The 21023-nt window shown below is 38.4% G+C and overlaps 2 protein-coding genes across 4 annotated transcripts; both read left to right on the forward strand.

Annotated features, from left to right (window-relative positions):
* Positions 1-312: 312 nt before the first annotated feature.
* Positions 313-1925, forward strand: LOC148693495 (cyclin-dependent kinase inhibitor 7-like). Of its 3 annotated transcripts, none has more exons than XM_088678575.1 (4): positions 313-705; positions 997-1055; positions 1146-1323; positions 1494-1925. In XM_088678575.1, exons 1-3 carry the CDS (start codon positions 445-447, stop codon positions 1321-1323), a joined length of 498 nt encoding a protein of 165 aa, XP_088534701.1. In that variant the 5' UTR covers positions 313-444; the 3' UTR covers positions 1494-1925. The 3 variants fall into 3 exon arrangements, with proteins under 3 accessions (XP_088534701.1, XP_088534700.1, XP_088534699.1); XM_088678574.1 differs by having other exon boundaries at positions 315-705; positions 1149-1319; XM_088678573.1 differs by having other exon boundaries at positions 317-705; positions 1146-1319.
* A 9304-nt stretch (positions 1926-11229) lies between these two features.
* On the forward strand, positions 11230-11608 carry LOC148693496 (uncharacterized). Its single transcript, XM_088678030.1, has 2 exons — positions 11230-11424; positions 11519-11608. The coding sequence occupies exons 1-2, from the start codon at positions 11230-11232 to the stop codon at positions 11606-11608; spliced, it is 285 nt and encodes a 94-aa protein (XP_088534156.1).
* The last annotated feature ends 9415 nt before the right edge of the window (positions 11609-21023 follow it).

The raw sequence follows: 21023 nt of genomic DNA on the forward strand, positions 1-21023 counted from the left end.
TTCTCAAAACGACAGACAAACCTTGCGTTTTTGGCAACTGTCCCACAGAGGAAGAATCGCACGTTGTTTGTTATCCAGATCTTCGCAACGGCACCGTCGGCATTCCCTTTGTATTATCACCCATTTACCCGTTCAATTTCACCCCAGTCGTCGGGACCACCAAAACAGTAACACAGTAACACCGTAACACGGTAAATAGTAATTCCAAGGCACCCCACCGGACCCACCCCAAACTTCTGTTTAATTTTTCCCTTTTTTATAAAACGAAATCTGAGCCGTCCAACAGATCACTCCCTCAACATCCCTCTCGGATCTCACACTTTCCACTCTCTTTTGAAAACCAAAAAAGGCAAAAAGGAGAGAAAGCACACACTCTGCGCGTGTGTGCGTGCACTGCTTTAACCTTCTCTGTGCTCTGTAGAGAGAGAAAGAGGAGATAGTGAGATGGAGGACTGCAACTGTAAGCGAATGGCGGCCATGGACGACTCCACCACAGCAGCCGTATCAAAGAGGAGAAAGATCACTGCTTCAACGCCGCCATTGCCTCCATTGCCGCCAAGTCCAATAATGCTTCAGCTCCTCGACTCCCCCCATTCATGCTCCAGCTTTTACTCCGATCACTCTCCGCCTCCCTCCTCTTGCTGCTCCACCAACGATCTCAACGACGTCGCCGCCGCCCGTAGCTCGCCGCTCCTAGATCTGGAGGTGAATCCCGCCTCCATAGCTCGCACCGAGCTTCGAATTTCTCTTCCCCTTTCTTTCTGTTTGAAAACGAGGAGACAAATAGAGGAGAGAGAAACTAGCGAATGGAAAACTGTAACAGTTGATTTTTCTCATTTCCGTTAGGATTTTCTCAGGAAACAAACAGACGCTTACTCTCTCTCTCTCTCTCTCTCTCTCTCTCTTCATTATCCTTCAATTTTACGTTTCTAAGATTTTATTGCAATGTTTGACAAATTCGAATTTAAATTTCAAAATTCATTGCACCGTTTGCAGGCCAAGAGTTTCGAAACGGCATTCTCCAACTCGACCTCTATCACCAACAATAAATTCAGGTTTCACTTCTCATTCCTTCATCATAATTTCCCTCTTCAATTTCTCCAAACCGAAACGTATTTTTTTCAGGTTAATTTTTGTTTCATCAGCAGGGAGACGACGCCGTCGAGCGGGCTGTCCCTGGACTTGAACGAAATGTCATCGCCGGCGCCGGCGGTGTCTCACCGGCGGAGAATCCCGGTCAGCAAATCGACTCCAAGTGAAGAGATCGAAGAGTTCTTCGCCGCCGCCGAGAAGTACGAGCATAAGCGCTTTACAGAGAAGTGAGTACGTTTTTCACTTTTCCATTTTCTTTTCGTATTTTTTTAATTTTCCATTTCGTGTGCTGCACTCAACCGCCGGTGCATTTTAGCAGGATACGTAAATCGGAAACCTTAACTAACAAATAACTTTCCCCTTTTTGATCGGTTTCCAATTGGGTTCGGAATTTGGTGCAGGTACAACTACGATATCGTCAATGACGTGCCTCTGGAGGGTCGGTACCAGTGGGTTCGTTTGAAGTCATAAGTAGCTCTAGAGAGAGAAAGCAGATGAGAGAGAAGAGGATGGGAAATTACGATAAATTGACACTATGTAGAACAAAAGTAGCAATGCAACTTGTAATTTTATGCATGGAGATGGAGGTGGGAGCGGTGGAGGAGAGTTTGCTTACGACAGTTCATTTTTTCAGGAGTCAAAAAGACTCACAAAGGAGGGTTTGGAATTTGATCTGGGTTTTCAACTAATTCTCTGCAAATCCTCCCAACTTTTTTAATTATTTAAGTTCTAATATTATATTTTCCAGATTTGGATTCCCCCATTACCAACATTTGGTAATTACTTATTTTTTGCTTTTAGTTTTGGAAGAAAAGGGATTTTTGTTTGGGTCTGTTTTGGGGTTTTGTGGCTGTTTGAATCTCTCTCAAAAATTTTCTTTGTTTCCTTTTTCTATCTGTTGTTTAGTTTTTTTTTTTTTTTTTGGGTAAATTACACTTTCATATTTCAGGTTTTAGGTCTATTTCAATTTCTTACAATATCTTCAAAACATTTCACTTTCATACTTAAGTACTATTTTATTTCAAAATAATACATCTATTACTTTTTCTATCCATTGATCTATTAAATGCTAACGTGGCTACCACATATATGTCACATGGCTGCCAAATGTCTACCACGTGGCAAATAAAATAATTTTTTAAAATTTTCTCAAAAAAAAAAAAAAATGAAACCCACTTACAACACATTTTTGTCATTTTGATTAAAACTCAAAGTTTTCAAGTCTTTTTCATAGTTTTCCTAATTTTAATTGATTAAAAATACAAGTGGTCCTCTATCATAATAACGAAGATGAATCATTGCATCAGAGCTTTAGTTCGAATATAACCATATATAATGTAGTACTTTTCCATGAAGCACCACGAAGCACTTAAATTCTAAATAAACATTTTGTTATGCTTCTAACAACAATTTTGCTACCAAGTGTGATTATGAGCAGACTTATAGAGTACTTTCTGCATAAGCAATCCACCAATTCCAAACGGGTTCTTAAAAATGAGAATATTGAGAAGGAATGTGCTATTTGCACATCCGTTTTTACTTTTCACACATCTTTTTAATTTGCAGTTGTTTAATCGAATGAATTAAAGAAGATCAAATAACAAGAATTAACAAAGGGTGTATGAGAAGTAAAAAAAAAGTATGAATAGCACATCCCTATTGAGAATCGTTTTTGCCATTTCATAACACTTTTTTATCTTTTTATTGATGAACAAAAACAAAAAAATGTGTTTTTATTATTACAACAATAATTTTACACTAAGCGGAGGGTGAGTTCGTTTAAGTTATATAATAGGAATATAATTTGGTATCAAATTCGTCATGAACGAAATTCAAACTCAAGACCTCACATTTATAAGTAAAACGAAAATTAAACGTAATAGTGAGTGACCAAAAAATATGTTTTAAAAAGAACACCACCAGACTTCTAGCTGCTTCTGAAAAGGCGGACACAGTTACTCATTTCACACTGGAGAGGGAGGAGGAGAAAGCGAAGGGTAGCAGAGGGCTTTGCCGGACACAGATGCGATGCAAAGCAAAGCCAGACGAACAGGTACATGCATTTCGACATGATTACACACGTGGCAAAAAGCCAATAATCAATCAATATCCATGTGGGGTTTGCTTGCTTACGCCCACTCTTCTTCCTTCTTCTAGCTTCTCCTTTGCCTTTCCCTATTAAGTACCCAAAATAGATTAAACAAAAAAACAAGACTGAAATAAAACTCTACAAACCCTTTTAGGGGAATGCGTCTTTATTTTTTGAAAAAAATGGGGATTAGTTGTAAAACTCACTTCATATCAAATTTCAATTATTCGAACCATGTATTTTTGTAAGTCTTGATTCATAGATCATTATTACAAAAATTCGATTCAATTCAAAACCATTTACCTATTTAATTATCACAATAAAATTTCAATGTTTCTTAAAAATCAAAGTGTACATCAATTTCTATGAACTCAATTAAATGCTTCAAATATTTCGAATTTGGCTAATATTTTGTAAGGATGATCTATAAGGTACAACTTAAAAAAGAAACGGTTCGAATATTTAAAGTTCGATGCAGTTGTGGGCCCAACAATTAATCCTCATTTTTATTAAAAAAATAGAAATCTCTTCTCTTAAAGGCTTTCAACAACCCTAGGGAGATTATATTCACACACCCCAAATTACTTCCCTCATACCCTTTTAATTTTTTAATATTTTTCTATCAAATGTTAGTGGTGTGTGGAAAATATTAAAAAAATTAAAAGGGTGTGGGAGAAGTAATTTGGGGTGTATGGATATAAGGCCATCTCCAACCGAAGGCTGGCCAGAGGGCTCGTTTTAGCCCTCTCGCCTTCCAAGATATTAATATTTTAATGAACAGTATAGACCCATATTTTCCTCCATCTCCAACCGAGGGCCAAAGGGCTCGTTTTACGCCATCTCCAACCGAGGGCTGGCCGGAGGGCTCGTTTTAGCCCTTTGGTCATCCAGGATAATAATATTTTAATGAACAGTACTAAGTCATATTTACCTCCATCTCCAACCGATGGCTAAAGGGCCATAGGTGTGATTGCCCGTCCCGGACATTTTGTACCGTAGGGATGAAATGACGGTTTTGCCCCTAGTATGGTTATTTCGTTGTGTGGTTGTTTTTGGGTTTTGCTTGGCTGATTTTGGACCACACACATACCACACTCATTTTCCCTCTCTCTCTGCCCTGTCCCGAGCCTCTCTCTCTCTCTCTCTCTCCCATTCCTATTTTCTTATACGGACGACACCCAAAACCCTTGAAAACTTCACAGATCGAGGAAACAAGTTACACAGTTGTGCTCGTAAGGTCCTTAGGAGTTTAACCATACCCATTTCAGGTAAGGATACTTTCGTTTTCACGTCGAACTCGGGATCCCCCAATTTGGTCACTGTTCATGCACACGTTAATTCTTGTGTTTTTGGGAATTTCAAGCTTGTACGAAGCTTGGTGAGATCCTTAAGAGGCTCGGGGTGGTTCGTTTAAAGGTTTTGGACGTCGGGATCGTGAGTTGCAGTTTTGGCTGGAGTTGGTGGTGTTTTCCTGGCAAGATTCCGTTGGTTTTAGTGCTTGAAAGTGGTATGGATTTGTTCCTCTTGTTGTAGGCTCCATTTTGGTACCAATTTTGTGAAATTTGGTTAAAAAACGAAGAAGATACAAAGTTTTGAAAATTTCCGGGTTTTCCGGCGACAGTGCTGGAGTTTGGCCAGAGAAGACGATGGAATATTCCGTCAATTTGGACGGAATATTCCTAACGGCGTTAACGGAATATTCCTAACGGCGTTAACGGAATATTCCTAACGGCGTTAAGGAATATTCTTGACGGCGTTAACTGACGCCGTCAGTGTGCCAAGCACGTGCCTGCGCGTGGGCAGCGCGTGCGGCAGTGCCTTGGCCGGCGCGTGGGGGCGCGTGCGGCGTCGAAAAATTATTTTAAAAATATAGGGATGTTCATGAGGTTGAGTAGATCACGTTGGTGTATTCATACACCCCATTTGAGTATTGTATGAGAAGTTATTTCGTAATGTTGGTTATGTGCTTTAAAATTAACGTATTTATAGTTGTTTCGCATATAGGTGAGACCTATCCCGAGGACGAGTGCGGTCACTCGAGGCAAGGGGGTTACGACCCTTCTACATACCAGTAAGTGGGCTTTTGGTTTTACCTATATACTTATGTTTTTCCCAGAAAGTGAAATGAAACGTTTATACGTTTATATGCCATGCATTATGTTTGCCCATTTAATTATGCATTATTAGTTGCTTATATATATATATATGTGTGTGTGTGTGTGTGTGTGTGTGTGTGTGTGTGTGTGTGTGTGTGTGTGTGTGTGTGTGTGTGTGTGTGCTGTGGACGCACAGGTAAGTGCCAGGTAAGTTATGGTTTATGTTTATGTTCAGTAGTGATTTGAGATGCATATAGAGCTCATAACCTGCACCCCCGGTGTTAGTGCTCCCACCCAAAGTTGGGCACAGTCCTTCACGTGATGTTCACCTTCCGCACCACACGCTCATCTTGGATCCAAGTTAGGCGCACAGTCTTGTCGTACAGACCATTTTAGGTGGTTCCGACTCATAGGTGACCCCCGATTATTCGCCCAGTCTTCACGTGATCGTAGCACTTGAGCATACTTATTATACACTCAGTCCTATCGTACATACCACTTTAGGTGGTTCCGACTCGTGTGCAGGTATAGTCAGTGAGTTAGAGATTTGAGCTCTAGATTCAGCCGTACAGGTCACGTTAGGTGACTCCGGCTGACAGATTACATGGCATTGTTTGGCATTACCTGAGTACTTGCATTTTATTTCGAGGCATTTGGCATGGCGTATTTCTGAGCATGATTTATATATATGTATATATTCTATTTTTCTGGGAAGTATACAGGTTTTACGGCGAAGGGTTAGAACTTTGTTTATGAAATGGTTTTTGAAAAGCTTTATTTTTGCCCACTCATGCTTTCTGTTTTGCGCCCCTCCAGGTTCTAGTTTGGCTAGCGCTTTTGGTGGCTCCCCGGAGGATTTTCCCGGCTTATCTGACAGATTATCACTAGTGTAGGACCACCTTTGGGTGTGTTTATTTAGTGTTGTTTCTCCTGGACTGCACTAGGTCTTCCGTGCTCTGAACTTTTGTTATCACACTTACGCTTGCACATGTATGTTATTACTTTGTGTATAGCTGATTTTTATTTATTCGTACTTTTATTATTATTTTATTAGCTTCCGCACTGTGCACATGGTTACTTCACTTCCATGTGACGGCCAGCATGCCCTGATCTCGGTCGGGGTGTGTCAATAGGGCTCGTTTTAGCCCTGTCATAAAAAATCGTCTCCAACCGAGGGCTAAAGGGCCAAACATAATTTATTATTTAAAAACTACAACTTAAATTCAAATCGAACAGCTAAGTGACGTCAGCTAGCCGTTAGCAGCTGATACCATGTTACTTAATTTAATTTAATGTTGTATAATGGCTTAGGAAGTTATAGGAAAAAATGGAATTTAAAAAAAAAATGACACAAATTTTGTAAAATAGAAGTTATAGGAAAACAAAATAGAATTTAAAAAAAAAATATGAAACAAATTTTGTAAAATAGAAGTTATAGCAAAAAAAATGGAATTTAAAAAAAAAATATGAAACAAATTTTGTAAAATAGAAGTCATAGGAAAAAAAATAGAATTAAAAAAAAAATATGAAACAAATTTTGTAAAATAGAAGTTATAGAAAAAAAAAATAGAATTTAAAAATAGAAGTTATAGGAAAAAAATTTGTAAATAAAAAAAAATAAAACTGTAAAAAAAAATTTCAAAAATAATAGCTAGCTGACTCAGTTAGCCGTTATATTCAAAATTTTCCATGTTATTTGTGTCGGTTATAACTGACACTATTTCTTTTATTTCTGTCGGTTATAACCGACAGTTTAAAAAAAAAAAATTCTAGCCAGCCCTTTGGCCGTTTAGACCTTTCAGATTCTGTGGGGCCCACGAGCCTTCTGGCCTAGCCCTCGGTTCAAGAAGGTTTTCGGGCTATTTTCGACCCTTTAGACCCTTCAGTTGGAGATGGCCTTAGCCTTGTCACAAAAAACCGTCTCCAACCGAGAGTCAAAGGGCCATAGGGCCAAACATAATTTATTATTTAAAAAGTACAACTTAAATTAAATTCAAATTTTGTAAAATAGAAGTTATGGAAAAAAAAATAGAAGTTATGGGAAAAAAATTGTGTAAAAAATAAAAAATAAAAACATAAAACTGTAAAAAAAAAAATAAATAAATAAAAAATAACAGGTTGCATTTGAAATTTGGCGTAGAATTCATGTCGAAATAACCGATAGGAATGGTAGAATTTATGGCCCAACCCAGGGTTGGCTGGATTGGGCCAGCCCTCTGGCCCTTTCTGATTTCGTAGGGCCCACGAGCCCTCTGGCCTAACCATCGGTTGGAGATGGTTTTCAGGCTATTTTCGGCCCTCTGGCTATGATAGCCCGTCTTGAATTATATTATCGATGGCGTGAAATGACGATTTTGCCCTTGGACGTTAGTTGGTGTCATGGGTGATTTGTTTTTTTGGTTGGTGACTCAGCTGGACATCTCACACCCATACCTTTCCCGTTAACCTCTTTCTCTCTTTCTCCTCTCTCTCGGATTTTCTTCCATTTCCATACAAACCGTACAGACAAACCTTCAACCAACCATTTCAGGCACAGATCGAGGATTTGAAGGTTGGTTTTGAACTCCTTGCAAGTCTAGGAGTTGATCTATACCTTTGTTTAGACTTAAAACCTTCAAAAACCCTAGTTTCTCGCGAGCTCCGATTTGGATACTGTTCATGCACACGTAATTGTGAAGTTTTTGGAAGATTCTAATATTATAGGAAGCTTTAGAACACTCTCACGAAGCTCGGAGAAGAAAAAACGAGGTGTTTTGGATGTCGAGAAGTCGAGTTTAGCGAGCTTTAAGTTTTGGCCGGATTATCGAGGGTTCTCCGGTGAGATTCCATGGATTTCAGGGCTTGAAATTGGTAAGGTTTTGTTCTTCTCGTTGTAAGCTTTAATTTGAGACAAATTTCATGGATTTTGGTTAAGAAATGAAGAAGATATTAAGATTTGAAGTTTTTTCCAGTTTCCAACGACGGTGAAGGTCACCGGCGAACCAAGGTTGAAGACAAAGTAATATTCCGTCAAGTTTAACGGAATATTCTAACGGCATCAGGTTAGTTTTAACGAAATATGCTACTTTTTAATGGAATATTCCTAACGGCGTTAACGATTATCGTTAGGCGTGCCAGGCACGTGGCCTCGCGTGGGGGCGCGTCTGGCCGTGCTTTGGCAGGCACGTGGCGGCGCGTGGAACGTCCAAAAATTATTTTAAAAATATAGGGATGTTCGTGAGGTTGAGTAAATCACGTTGCTATATTCAAACACCTCATTTGAGCATTGTATGAGAAGTTATTAGCTAGTTTTGTTTATGTGCTTTAAATTAACGTTTATATAGTTGTTTCGCATATAGGTGAGACCTATCCTTAGGACAAGCGCAGTCAATTGAGGCTTGGGGGCTACGACCCTTCCACATACCAGTGAGTGGGCTTTCGGTTTTCCGTATATACCTATATACTTGGTATTTTTCCCAGAAAATGAATTTGAATGACTATACATCTTGAAATGCCATGCAAAATATCTGCCTATTTTACTCATGCATTAGTAGTTGCATATATTTATGATGGGTGCAGAGGATGTACAGGTAAGCGCCAAGTAAGTTTATAGATTATGGTTGTGAGATTGATGATTATGTGAGATGTGTTGAGAGCTCATAAACCTGCATCCCGGTGTTAGTGTTCCCGCCCAATGTTAGGGCACAGTCCTTCATGTGATGTTCACCTCCCACACCATACACTCATCTTAGATCCAAGTTAGGTGCACAGTTCTGTCGTACAGACCACTATAGGTGGTTCCGACTCGTAGGTGACCTGCGATTATTCGCACAGTCTTCACGTGATCGTAGCACTTGAGCGTATTTATTCACACCCAGTCCTGTCGTACAGAGCACTTTAGATGGTTCCGACTCGTGTGCAGGTATATTTGTTGAGATGTGGATTTAAGCTGTACAGGTCACGTTAGGTGACTCCGACTAAATGGATGAGCTGTAGATTCAGCCGTATAGGTCACATTAGGTGACTCCGGCTGACTATCATTTGCATTGATTTATACCACATGGCTTACATATATTTTTATGCTGAGATATTTGACATGGCATATTGGTGAATTTTGCTATTCTGAGCATGGTTGTGGTATAGATATATATTATATTTTCTTGGAAATTATACAGGTTTTACGGCGAGGGGTTAGAACTTTTGAGAAATGAAATGATTTTGAAAAGCTTTGTTTTTGCCCACTCACACTTTTTGTTTTGCGCCCCTCCAGGTTCTAGGTAGGAGTTATCGTTGGTGGCATACGAGGATTCCAGTGGTGGTTCTGACAGATTCCACAAATGTAGGATCACCTTTGGGTGTTGTTTAATTAGTACTTGTCCAGTCGGACTGCATTTAGGCTATTTATGCTCTGATTGTGTATTTCACACTTAATCTCGCACTATCACCTTATTTTAGCTAGTACTCTTAGTAGTTTGGTTTTTATTTATTCGTATTTCTCTTTATCATTTTGCTTCCGCACTATGCATATGGTTACGTCACTCTCACGTGACGGCCAAAATGGCTTGATTTTTGTCGGGGTGTGTCACTGACCCTCTGGACCCTTCGGTTGGAGATGGCCTAATCTCACCCCTATATACATAATCTATTTTTAAGTCCCTAAATCGGATTTTATGAAGAATAAAGTTGATATGTTACATTACTTATATGTAGCGGTACAAAGAATGTGATTAATCTTTTTTAAACCAATCTCAAAATTCTACAAAGATTCAAACTTGAGTGCACAATGAAAGCACATATTTTTTTATAAAATACGATTGCCCCCACATCTTCAACTTAACAATTACACGATGGATGGCTCTTGTATACTAAATCTTTGGAGTCACGTCAATGGATGTCATCATGTAACTTATATAGATAACTCCACAATTTATTAGAAAATTTGGTTTTAAAGTAAAAATGCTATTAAAGGGGAATTTGGGCTTCAAACAATTTTCCCTCCAACTATTAAACTTAATTGGTTTAACTAAAAAGTTCAAATAGCAACTGATGGATTGCCCTAATGGATGGGGCATTTCTTTAAGAATAATACTTGCATTTTCCTTTTTTGAAATGAGCTCATTCCTCCACTGGCAAATAACGCATTGTTTCTGTAGAAATATCATAAGCAGAACAGTTCATCGTCATTCAAATGTATCAAATAAATCAACAGTATATGTATCAAGTAACATATTGAAGATGAACAGTCCATTTATTTGAGACATTTGGTTACTAAACGAACTCCGTTTCGAATGACTTTTTAAAAAGATGATCTTCAAATGAAGATTAATAAATTGAATGGTTCCGATTATAAAAGTTTTATGGTGACGATATGTTATTTGCAAGTAGGAGAATGAGATCATCCCAAAAAAGAGATGCAAGTATTTTTTTTTTTTTTTTTTTTTTTTTCTCTAACACCCACCGGGTCATCTCGAGTTCAAGTTATCCTCTATCTTGCCATCTTTAATCACGACTAATGTACATGGATTAATTGGTCAAGAAACAAAAAAAGCTACATGCATGTTTTCATGTATATTGCAATGTTATCAAAATCCAACAACATATTCATGAAATGAAGGTAGCTTGTTTTTTGCATGAAAATATCATTCACACATGATAATGCCATGAACATAATACATTTTTAAGAATCTATAATCCCCCTGGCAATCAACCATTATTATTACTCGTGCCCAAATATAATTCTTCCTCAAGAACAACAATGGATCCTAATTATTTTATGAACTTCGATTTCCCTCCTGTAAGCAAATTTTGCTCTGTAAGCTTCGTTTGTAAATTTTTACCAATTATTTTTTTTGTCAATAATTTTTTTTTTCTTTTCCAAATTTATGCCTGCATGCATGTTCATAGCGAGAATAATTACTGGTTGATATACATGTTTAACAGACAGTTGAGATCAAAGTCATATGGCAAGGAGCAATGGGCGCTTTGGTGGTTCCCTTCTCTGCAAGAATTATCGAAGTAAAACTACAGATTTTGCAAACACTTAATGTCCCAATCACAGCAGAGAGGCAAGAGCTCTCATGGGAAGGGCAGTTTTTAAAAGATGAACTGACTGTTCAAAGCAATAACATTCCCGCTAATGATACCATACATGCCTTCAACAAGATTAAAGTCGGAGTTTATTTGGCGACTAACCGCCTTTATCATGAAATCGTTGTCTACGAAGGTAGTAGTGTGGGTGAGTTAAAGGAGAAAATTCACGCAGATTATTTATCATGATCTTGATGATCGTACTATTCTGTGGGCTGCTGGAGTTGTCGAAGGAACTTCGTTACATCTCGTGAGAAAGAAATAATATCAGGGAACAATTAATACTTCACGGTTTCAAGGGAACCTTGGCAACTTTGGATTGCAAAGTTTTATGAGTAGACTAAATAATATATACTGTATATGTACTATTAATTTGAGTTTGAAAAATGAAAAGAAATATGTATCTATGATAATGCATTAATATGAATTAAAAGAATTTGTTTAAGTGAAAACCGAAGTGTTGGAAGAAGTTTGGTTACCAACAAAAATATCGCTTGACATGTATGCAAAAAAAAAAAAAAAAAAGGTACTGTGTTTTCTTTCAACGAGTTTTTTATATGTCAGCATGAAAATATGATACACAAATACGGAGGAATGAACAAGAACCCCTTTTTCAACAAAACTATACTTTTGCTCTTTTTCTGCTGCATCAACAGCAGCTGCAAATGCCATTAAAACAAGAACCCCCTTGTGTTTGACTATGTCCTCATTGCATCTGCAAATTCCTTGAAGTCCTTTAAGCTGCGGGACAAAGGATTGACACATAAAAAACATTGAATGAAGTAAAATCTTTACAAGTCTGCCTGTACCTAACCTTCATTAATGTTATGTTTTGGTGCAAGAATCTATATATGAAAAGAACAGTATCTATATGCTAAAACCCAATTGAGAATCACTGTTCACCAACAGGATTTAACGGAATTGCCCTTCAGTTGCTACTCATCCTCGGTCTTTTTCCTGTATTGCTTTACTAATTTGCCCCTAATGTCTAATAAGGGTAAAATTGTAAATAGATGAGTTTGTTATAAGGATGTTATAACAGCCCTTGTGATTGGATAATGTTTAGTTAGATGATGAAGTAATTAGTTGATAGCATAAGTGGGTGTGTCATTAGTATATGTACTCCAAAGATGTAATCTTATTGTTTAAAAAATGAAAGTATAACATTTCTATCATGGTTCTCATGACCCTCGATCCTTCTCTCTCTTTGCTTCTTGCTTCTCGCGCTTCTTCTCCCTTCAAAGCTCAAAACCCTAGATTTTTTAGCCATGGCGACCTCTGGCTCTCATTCCTCTCGGTCAATCACGATCCAGAATATTGGATCTTTGGTTCGAATTAAGCTTACAACAACGAACTATCTCACCTGGAGTGCATTGTTCGCTTCGATCTTCCGCCGATACAATCTCACCGGTATCATTGACGGCACGATGCCTGCTTCGCCGAAGTTTCTTCTTGTTTTGTCTGGTAATCGCACCTCTACTCTGAATCCTCAATATATTGTGTGGTTTGAGAATGATCTGGATTAATTCTACGCTCTCGGATGCTGTTATTCCATACACTGTTGGTGTTTATTTGGCTCGTGAGCTATGGTCGAAACTGGAATCATGTCTTGCAACTGCATCGCAATCACATATTCACGAGCTTCGTTCTCATCTTCATACTGTCACAAAGGGTGATTCCATGGCTGCGGTCTATCTTTAACAAATTGAAGAAATTGTTGATGCCCTAGCCAATATCGATGCTCCAATCGAAGCCTCTGAGTTGATTTCTGTTATTCTACACGGTTGGCCCTCTAAGTATGAATCATTTATTGATGCCATTCAGTTTCGACTTGGTTCCACCACCATTGATGAACTTCATGGACTTCTTTTGAGCAAGGAACTTCAGCTAACTGCTTGTAAGAAAGTCTCTCCACTAGCACCAATTCAAGCTTTCAATTCTTCTGCTGGTTTTCTTCCAACTCCAATTGGTGATTCTGGTTCACAAACATTCTTTACTCAGAGTGGATCACATTTGAATTCATATGGTTCTTCACATCATGACAATTTTTCTAATCCGAGGCATTACAACAATCGTGGAACTCAAAGGAACTATCAAGGCTTTCAGGGCAATCCAAGATTTCATCGAGGCAATCAGGGAAATTATAGAAATAATTGTGGTTCTCGTTTTAACTCTAACAATTTTACCAGAAATATTTATTGCCAAATTTGTCTTCAAATGGATCATGAATCTGCAGACTGTCCACAATGCATGAATCCACATTTTGGTACCAAGAATTCTTAGAATGCATACAATGCAACTACCACTCCTACATGGTGTAACAATCCGTCCCCAATTATTATGATTTTTATAATTTCAAAAAGTGAATTTACGAAGACGTCCTTCGAGACAAAGCGTTGACTTTTGTTGATTGCTATGTCGTGTCATGTAAGGTTCATTTTCTTGGCGTATCCTCGTAGTACTTGTCACTACGGACGCATGTGCGCAAACGGAAAGCAATTTGGAGTTATAACGAAGGAGATATTAATCTTTAAAGCCGGGGACATTTTTAGTAAATTGGTTATTTTATGGAATGCTCCAGATTTTTGGAGCTAATCAAGAAGGCCATGTGTGTGGCCCAGATTAAAAGGAAGAAAGTTGGGCGGTGGAGATGGAGGATAAAGGAGAGAAAGGAGGGAGAAGTGAGGTGAATCAGAAGAGGAGAGATGTGAGGGTGACCAATCAGGGAAGAAAGAAAGGAGAGAAAGGAAAGAAGAAGAGGATAAGGAGAACCGCTGGGTTCACCATGACCTGTACCCAACCCGACGGAAATGCATGAAATCCGGTGCTTTCTCTGGTCAATTTCCGACGAATTGCACTGGCCCACTACTTGGGAACTTCTCATCGATCATTCCTCTTCGATTTTCTGCACAAATTGGACAAGATTTGGTCTTGGTTTTGTGTCAAGAGCACCAACAACACCGTGGTGTTTTTTGTGGCAATCTGCCATCTTTGCAATGATTTCTCTCAATTGCCACCACCAATATACTTCCGTTGAGCCTAGAAACAATGCCCAATCATTGGTTCGAGCGTCGGAGTCGATTTGAGGACGAATCAAGAAACACCCTTTATAGGGTTTCCAATGGATCGAGGGGAATTTAAGGTGTTTCTCTGCCAAATTGGCCTTAGTCACAGGTATGAAAGTTGCTCCACTCACTGAGATCTTCATTTCTGTGAAGTTTGAGAATTTTTAGAAATAACTGAATTTTCCGGCGAGACGGGATGGCCAACCGCCACCGACGGTGGCACGTGGCCAATGGGCCACCAATGCTATTTTACACTAAATTGATATCTTGATCTCATATTTGATATCCATATGATGTGATTTGAGTATTGTGAATCTAGTTTGATTAAGGTGTGTTACTTGATAATTATATGAATTGACGATCCGACCGTTGGATCGTCACCAAACTTTGATATGTTATAACATGTAATATTTGAGGATATTAGAAACTTATGGATCGGGAATCCGACGTACGGATCTTCCCAATTAGGACATGTAAGTTATATGTTCTATTGATAAGAATTCTAAGACATGATTTGATAATTGTTCTAGGCGGTAATCGTTCGTGACACCTTGATATTTGTGCTAGGGAGTTGTAGCGCAAACTCCAGGTGAGTGGGCTTTTTGGTTTTCTATATACACGTATATATGTTTCCCATTTTCCCAGAAATGGTTTTAAGTGGAATTTTGTTTAAAATGCCATGTCATGGTTGCTTTACATTTTAGCCTATGCATTAGTATAGCTTTACATAATGTTGCATGATGATGCAGAGCCCAGGTAAGCTACAGGTGAGTACATTATGATGTTAGTGGTTGTGATGTATATGGTTATGCCTAGATGCATTTGGTACTCATTATCCTGCACCCCGGTGTTAATGCTCCACCCGAGGTCTGGGCCTAGCCTTTACATGATCATTCACCTCCCGCACCACACACTCACCTTGGATCCAAGGCAGGTGCCAGCCTGTCGTATAGACCACATTAGGTGGTTCCGACTCGTAGTTGACTTGTGATACATCACACAGCCTTCACGTAATCGTAGTACTTAAGCGTACTTATTTACACCCAGCCTGTCGTACAGACCACATTAGGTGGTTCCGACTCGTGTGCAGGTTTAGAGCCGTATAGGTGACTCCGGCTGGCATATCATTTTACATTGATTTATTTCACATGGCTTATTTATTTCATTGTTGAGATACTTGACATGGCATATACTTGGTTTTCACTACTCTCGAGCAGGATTTCTATATACGTATGAATTATTATTTTTTGGGAAATTATACAGGCTTTACGGCGAAGGGTTATAACTTTTTCAAAAGGGTTTTTATTAAAAACTTTATTTTTCAGGCCTACTCACCCTTATTTTTGCACCCCTCCAGGTTTTAGCTGCTGAATGTCCGTATCGACGAGGATTTGTGGCGAATCTCAGTATAGGTGGCTACCTCTGAGAGTATGATCCTTACCCACACTATTGTACTTTACTTATGCTTTGATGTTACGTGTGAAATGGGTTCATTCCCGCTCATAGTGCACTCTTTCTTTAGGTACTTTTAGGTTTAAATTTATTCACATTTTCCACATCACTATACTTTATGGCTTCGTTATCTTCCAAGTGTCGGCCAGCACAGCTCGATTCGGAGTCCTAGTGGACATTCCGGGTTGGGGTGTGTCACATGGCTACTTGACTCTGGTGCTAGTTCGCACATGACCAACTTCTACACCAATCTGCAAAATCCTGAGTCATACAATAGACCTAAACAAGTATATATCAGTGATGGCAAAGGTTTGCCTATACTTAACTTTGGTTCATCTACACTTAATACTACCTCTCATTGCTTTGATCTCAAAAATGTATTGCATGTTCCTCATCTTAAGCAAGATTTGATTTCTACAAATCGGTTCATCCTTGATAATTGGTACTTTATTCATTTGTATCCTTTTCACTTCATTGTGAAGGATCTGTCTTCGGAGAAAACGCTCTTTAAAGGTCTTGTGAGAGCTGGATTTTATCCTTTTCATGCATCTCCATTTACTGGCACTTAACATGCATTTGCAGCATATGCTAAAGCTTCACAAGATACCTGGCATCAACGCTTAGGCCATCCTGCATTCAAAATATTAAATAAGCCAGCATCTAAGTCCTGTATTTCAGTTTCAAGTTCTTTACATAAAGTTGTGTGCTCTAGTTGTGCTCTAGGAAAATGTTTAAAGTTGTCTTTTGCTTTTGTATCTTGTACATCCAGTAAGCCTTTTGAACTTCTGCACACAGATGTACGGGGTCCTACACCACTTCTCTATACCAAGTCTGATGCCTTTGATAATTTTTGTGCACTTCAAAGCTTGATAGGAGCATATTCATGCGACTTAAATGGCTTGTTCTCGTACATTTACGTTATGTTTCTTTAGTTATTTTAGTCCTTTATGCTTCTTTTGTGTATTTTCAGGATCATAGAACGTGTTTGACGAAAGGATGCATTTTGGAGTAGTTTGGGGCATTAAATGGATTGCATATGCTTAAACGCCAAGTAGATGGACGAAATTGAAGACCAAACTATCATAACCACCTATCATACACATATCATTCACTTATCACTTAACATATCATTCACTTATCACTTAACATATCATACATTTATCATAACAACATATCATACACTTATCATAATCATTCACTTATCACTTATCATAATCATTCACTTATTCTTTCATCATTCAACCACCAATTCAACACATGCATTCATCATCATAACCTAGCTGCACAAAACACTCCACATACATCAATGCCGTGCACTCCCCTCCACGTTCCAGCTTTCCTTCTCTTTGCAGCCACACTTCCACATGCATTCCCTCTTTTCCTAGCTGTTTTTCCATCATTATTTCAACCTAACATTCACCCACATGCAGCCACATAAACACCAACCCTTGTCGTGGCCTTCACATCTCCATTTCAGCACACTCCACATGCAATTCCAGCTTTCCAACCTAGCCACATTCACATGCATTCACTCATAATCATTCACCAAACTTGCAGCCACATTTCCACCTATTCCTAGCTGTCATGTTCCCTCTTATTTACCTATAAATAAGCATCCATTGCAGCCACAATTCATTCATTCCATTCACAACACAACACACAACACAAACACTTCCCCTTGTGCCGTTCCTTCCCTACCAATCCAAACACCATCACTTCCTTCTTTCTTCCACAAAACCTATCATTCTACATCATCCATAATCCCCAAAACTCACCTTAGACCTTGTGCTACAACAACGAGGAAGAGAAGAGGACCTAAACGTTCATACAATTCAAGTTTGAGTTGTTGGAATGTTTAGGTGTTTCTTTGATTTCAATGTTTAATTTCAATTCTCTTTGTTTTGTACGTATGAGGAATGGAAGAGAAGAGTGCCTAAACGTTCATACAATTCAAGTTTGAGTTGTTGGAATGTTTAGGTGTTTCTTTGATTTCAAAGTTATGAGGAACTAAACCCCCTTTAGCTAGGGGGTGATTCGAAACTATGTTTATATTTGCAATATGAATTGATTAACTTTCGTTGGAATTTCATAAGTTGTGGATTCAATTTGTTTAACCGTTTGATTGATAACTTATTTATTAATGTTTATTAAGAATGCGCGCTTAATTTTCATGCATGAATATGACGCTAGAATATAAGTGAGTTTCACCTAATCGTTATGAACTTATATTCACAAGTAGTGGAGGTTGCTTATAAACAATCGCGTTAAATGAATTCTTGGCACGAGTTTCATGCTCATCATAGTAACGAATGCCTCGTCAACACTTATAGTTTTCATAATGCTTAATGATCTTTGATTGTATCTTTATTGTGCTTTTCACGTAAAGGACTTTTGGAGAATGTTGTGAATTGCGTTGCGCAAACCCATCCAATTCATTAACTTAAGGAAAACTTGACGGTTAATTTAAGCGGACCTAATTGACCCGGGGCGTTGAGTTTCATAATTTATCGAAAGACCAACTAAGAATCAATCTTGTATGCAAGTGTAACATGTGTGGAGAAGAACCCCTTAGCTATTCCATCATCCATATTTTCATCACATTCATATTTACATTTTGTCTTTAATTACAATTTGTGCATTTTATTTAATCTCGTCAAAAACTCATTCCCCCCCCCCCCATATTTTGTTAAGCCTTAGTCATTCAAATCTATCTTATTTTATGCTTTTAAGTATTTTGAGTCTTTTGAACTTGTTTTGAGTCTTTTGGTTTGTCTTAATGTTTTAAAGTTTAGTTTTGCATTCTTTGAGTTTAGTTTAGTGTTTTAAACTTTATTTTACGTTTTTGAGTCAGTTTCCAAGTGATTTGCAATCCCTCCTAATCCCCGGTCCAGAACGATCCCTACTTACATACTTACTACAATTGATAAAAAGAGGGTTTAATTTGTGTGCGTATAAATCTCGCATCAAAGCTTTGGTTTAAAATTTGCTTAGTTCTAAGATTATGACTCTAAGATCTGATTTTGGTGGGGAATTTCTGAGTTCCAAATTTCTCAATCATCTTAAATTGCATGGCATTTCACACCAGCTTAGCTGCCCTCACACACCAGAACAAAATGGTTGTGTTGAGCACAAGCATAGGCATCTAGTTGAAACTGCTAGAACTCTTCTAGCAACCTCCAAGGTTCCTCACTCTTATTAGGATGAAGCATTTGCCACAACCATCTATCTCATTAACAGGATGCCAATAGCTAACAAATCTTCTCCTTGGGAATTATTATTTGGTAAAGCTCTAGATTATACATCTCTGAAAATATTTGGCTGTAGATGCTTTCCATGGTTGAAGCCTTATACAACCTCCAAGCTTGATCCAAAAAGCAAGGAATGCATCTTCTTGGGTTATAGTTTTAACCACAAAAAATATAAGTGTCTTAATCCTCTCACTAGTCGATTATACATCTTGAGGCATGTGATTTTTTATGAAGCTACCTTTCCTTTTGCTCAAAAGGATTTCCTTTAACAATCTCAGTCCAATTCCAGTTCTTCTACATTGCAGAATCATTACACCATTCCCAATACCTAAACTTTTCCCTCTATCTCTCATCCACCTAACCCTACTCCTCCACTTACATCCTCCTCACTACCAATTTCAACTTCAGTTCCTAATCCTGCTTCTGTCTCCAGTACAATTGCTCCACTTCAATTACCTATAAACACTCATCCAATGTAAACCAAATCAAAATCTGGTATTTTTAAACCCAAGGCTCTTTTGGCAACCAAACACCCCATACGTTCTGATATATCTCATGATTATACACCAACAACTTATCTTCAGGCCTCTAAATTCCCTCATTAGAGAAAAGCAATGCAGGAAGAATTTAACGCCCTCATTCAAACTGGCACTTGGTCTCTAGTCCCTGCCACTTCTTCTCAAAACATAGTTGGTGCAAAATGGGTTTTTTGGATCAAACATAAACCTGATGGTACCATTGATAGGTACAAAGCCAGGCTTGTTGCCAAAGGCTTTCATCAACAACAAAGATTGGATTACACTAAGACTTTTAGTCCAGTTGCTAAGCCTGTCACCATTAGGCTTCTTCTTACCTTGGCTGCCAAGTTTGATTGGTTTATAAATCAACTTGATGTAAGTAATGCATTCTTGCATGGCCACTTAATTAAATTTGTGTTCATGATACAACCACTTGGGTTTGAAGATCCTACCAAGCCTCATCAAGTCTGTTAGTTACACAAATCTTTGTATGGGTTAAAGTAAGCCCCCAGGGCTTGGTATGACAGGTTAACCATTGCCTTAAAGTTACTTGGTTTCTCAAGTTCACAGAATGATTACTCTTTATTTGTTAAAAAGGATCCAGCCTTGGTTTTCATATTGGTGTATGTTGATGACATTATTGTCACTGGTCCTAATGCTCAACTCTGTTAAGAAATCATTTCTCAACTCAGTGGTTTATTTCATGTTAAGGATCTTGGTCCTCTTCATTACTTTCTTGGTATTGAAGTTCTTAGATCATCTTCTGGCATATTTTTGTCTCAAAATAAGTACATTTTAGATCTCATCACCAAAGCTCAAATGGAAGGTTCCAAGCTCTGTGTTACACCTCTCATCACAACTAAGTTGGATCATGAGTCTTCTCTATTTGCTAATCCTGCAAAATATAGGTCTGTAGTTGGTGGACTCCAGTATTTAACCTGGACCAGGCCAGAACTGTCATTTGCAGTGACCTTGGTATGTCAATTCATGTAGCATCCAAGACAATCTCATTTTCTTGCAGTCAAGCGTATTCTCAGATATCTCAAGGGCACACTGCCTCTTGGTTTATGGTTTCTAAAGTGTTCTAAGCCTTTCACTCTCATTGTTTTCTCAGATGCAAACTGGGCATGATGTAGAATTGATCGTTGATCTACTGGTAGGTTTTGCATATACTTAGGAGACTCCCTTATCAGCTGGAGTGCAAAGAAACAACCATGGCTCATGCATCCACAAAAGCTGAATACAGATCATTTTCCAACACTGTAGCAGAATTGACATGGATTTGCAAGCTTTTGGTTAATGTTGGACTTGTTCTTCCTTCTTCTCCACAACTTTGGTGTGACAATATTTCTGCCATTTCTTTGGCTAGAAATCCAATTTTTCATGCAAGAACCAAG

Source organism: Pyrus communis, chromosome 10 (genome assembly GCF_041283825.1).
Source record: "Pyrus communis isolate YQ-2024b chromosome 10, ASM4128382v1, whole genome shotgun sequence".
Taxonomy (NCBI): domain Eukaryota; kingdom Viridiplantae; phylum Streptophyta; class Magnoliopsida; order Rosales; family Rosaceae; genus Pyrus; species Pyrus communis.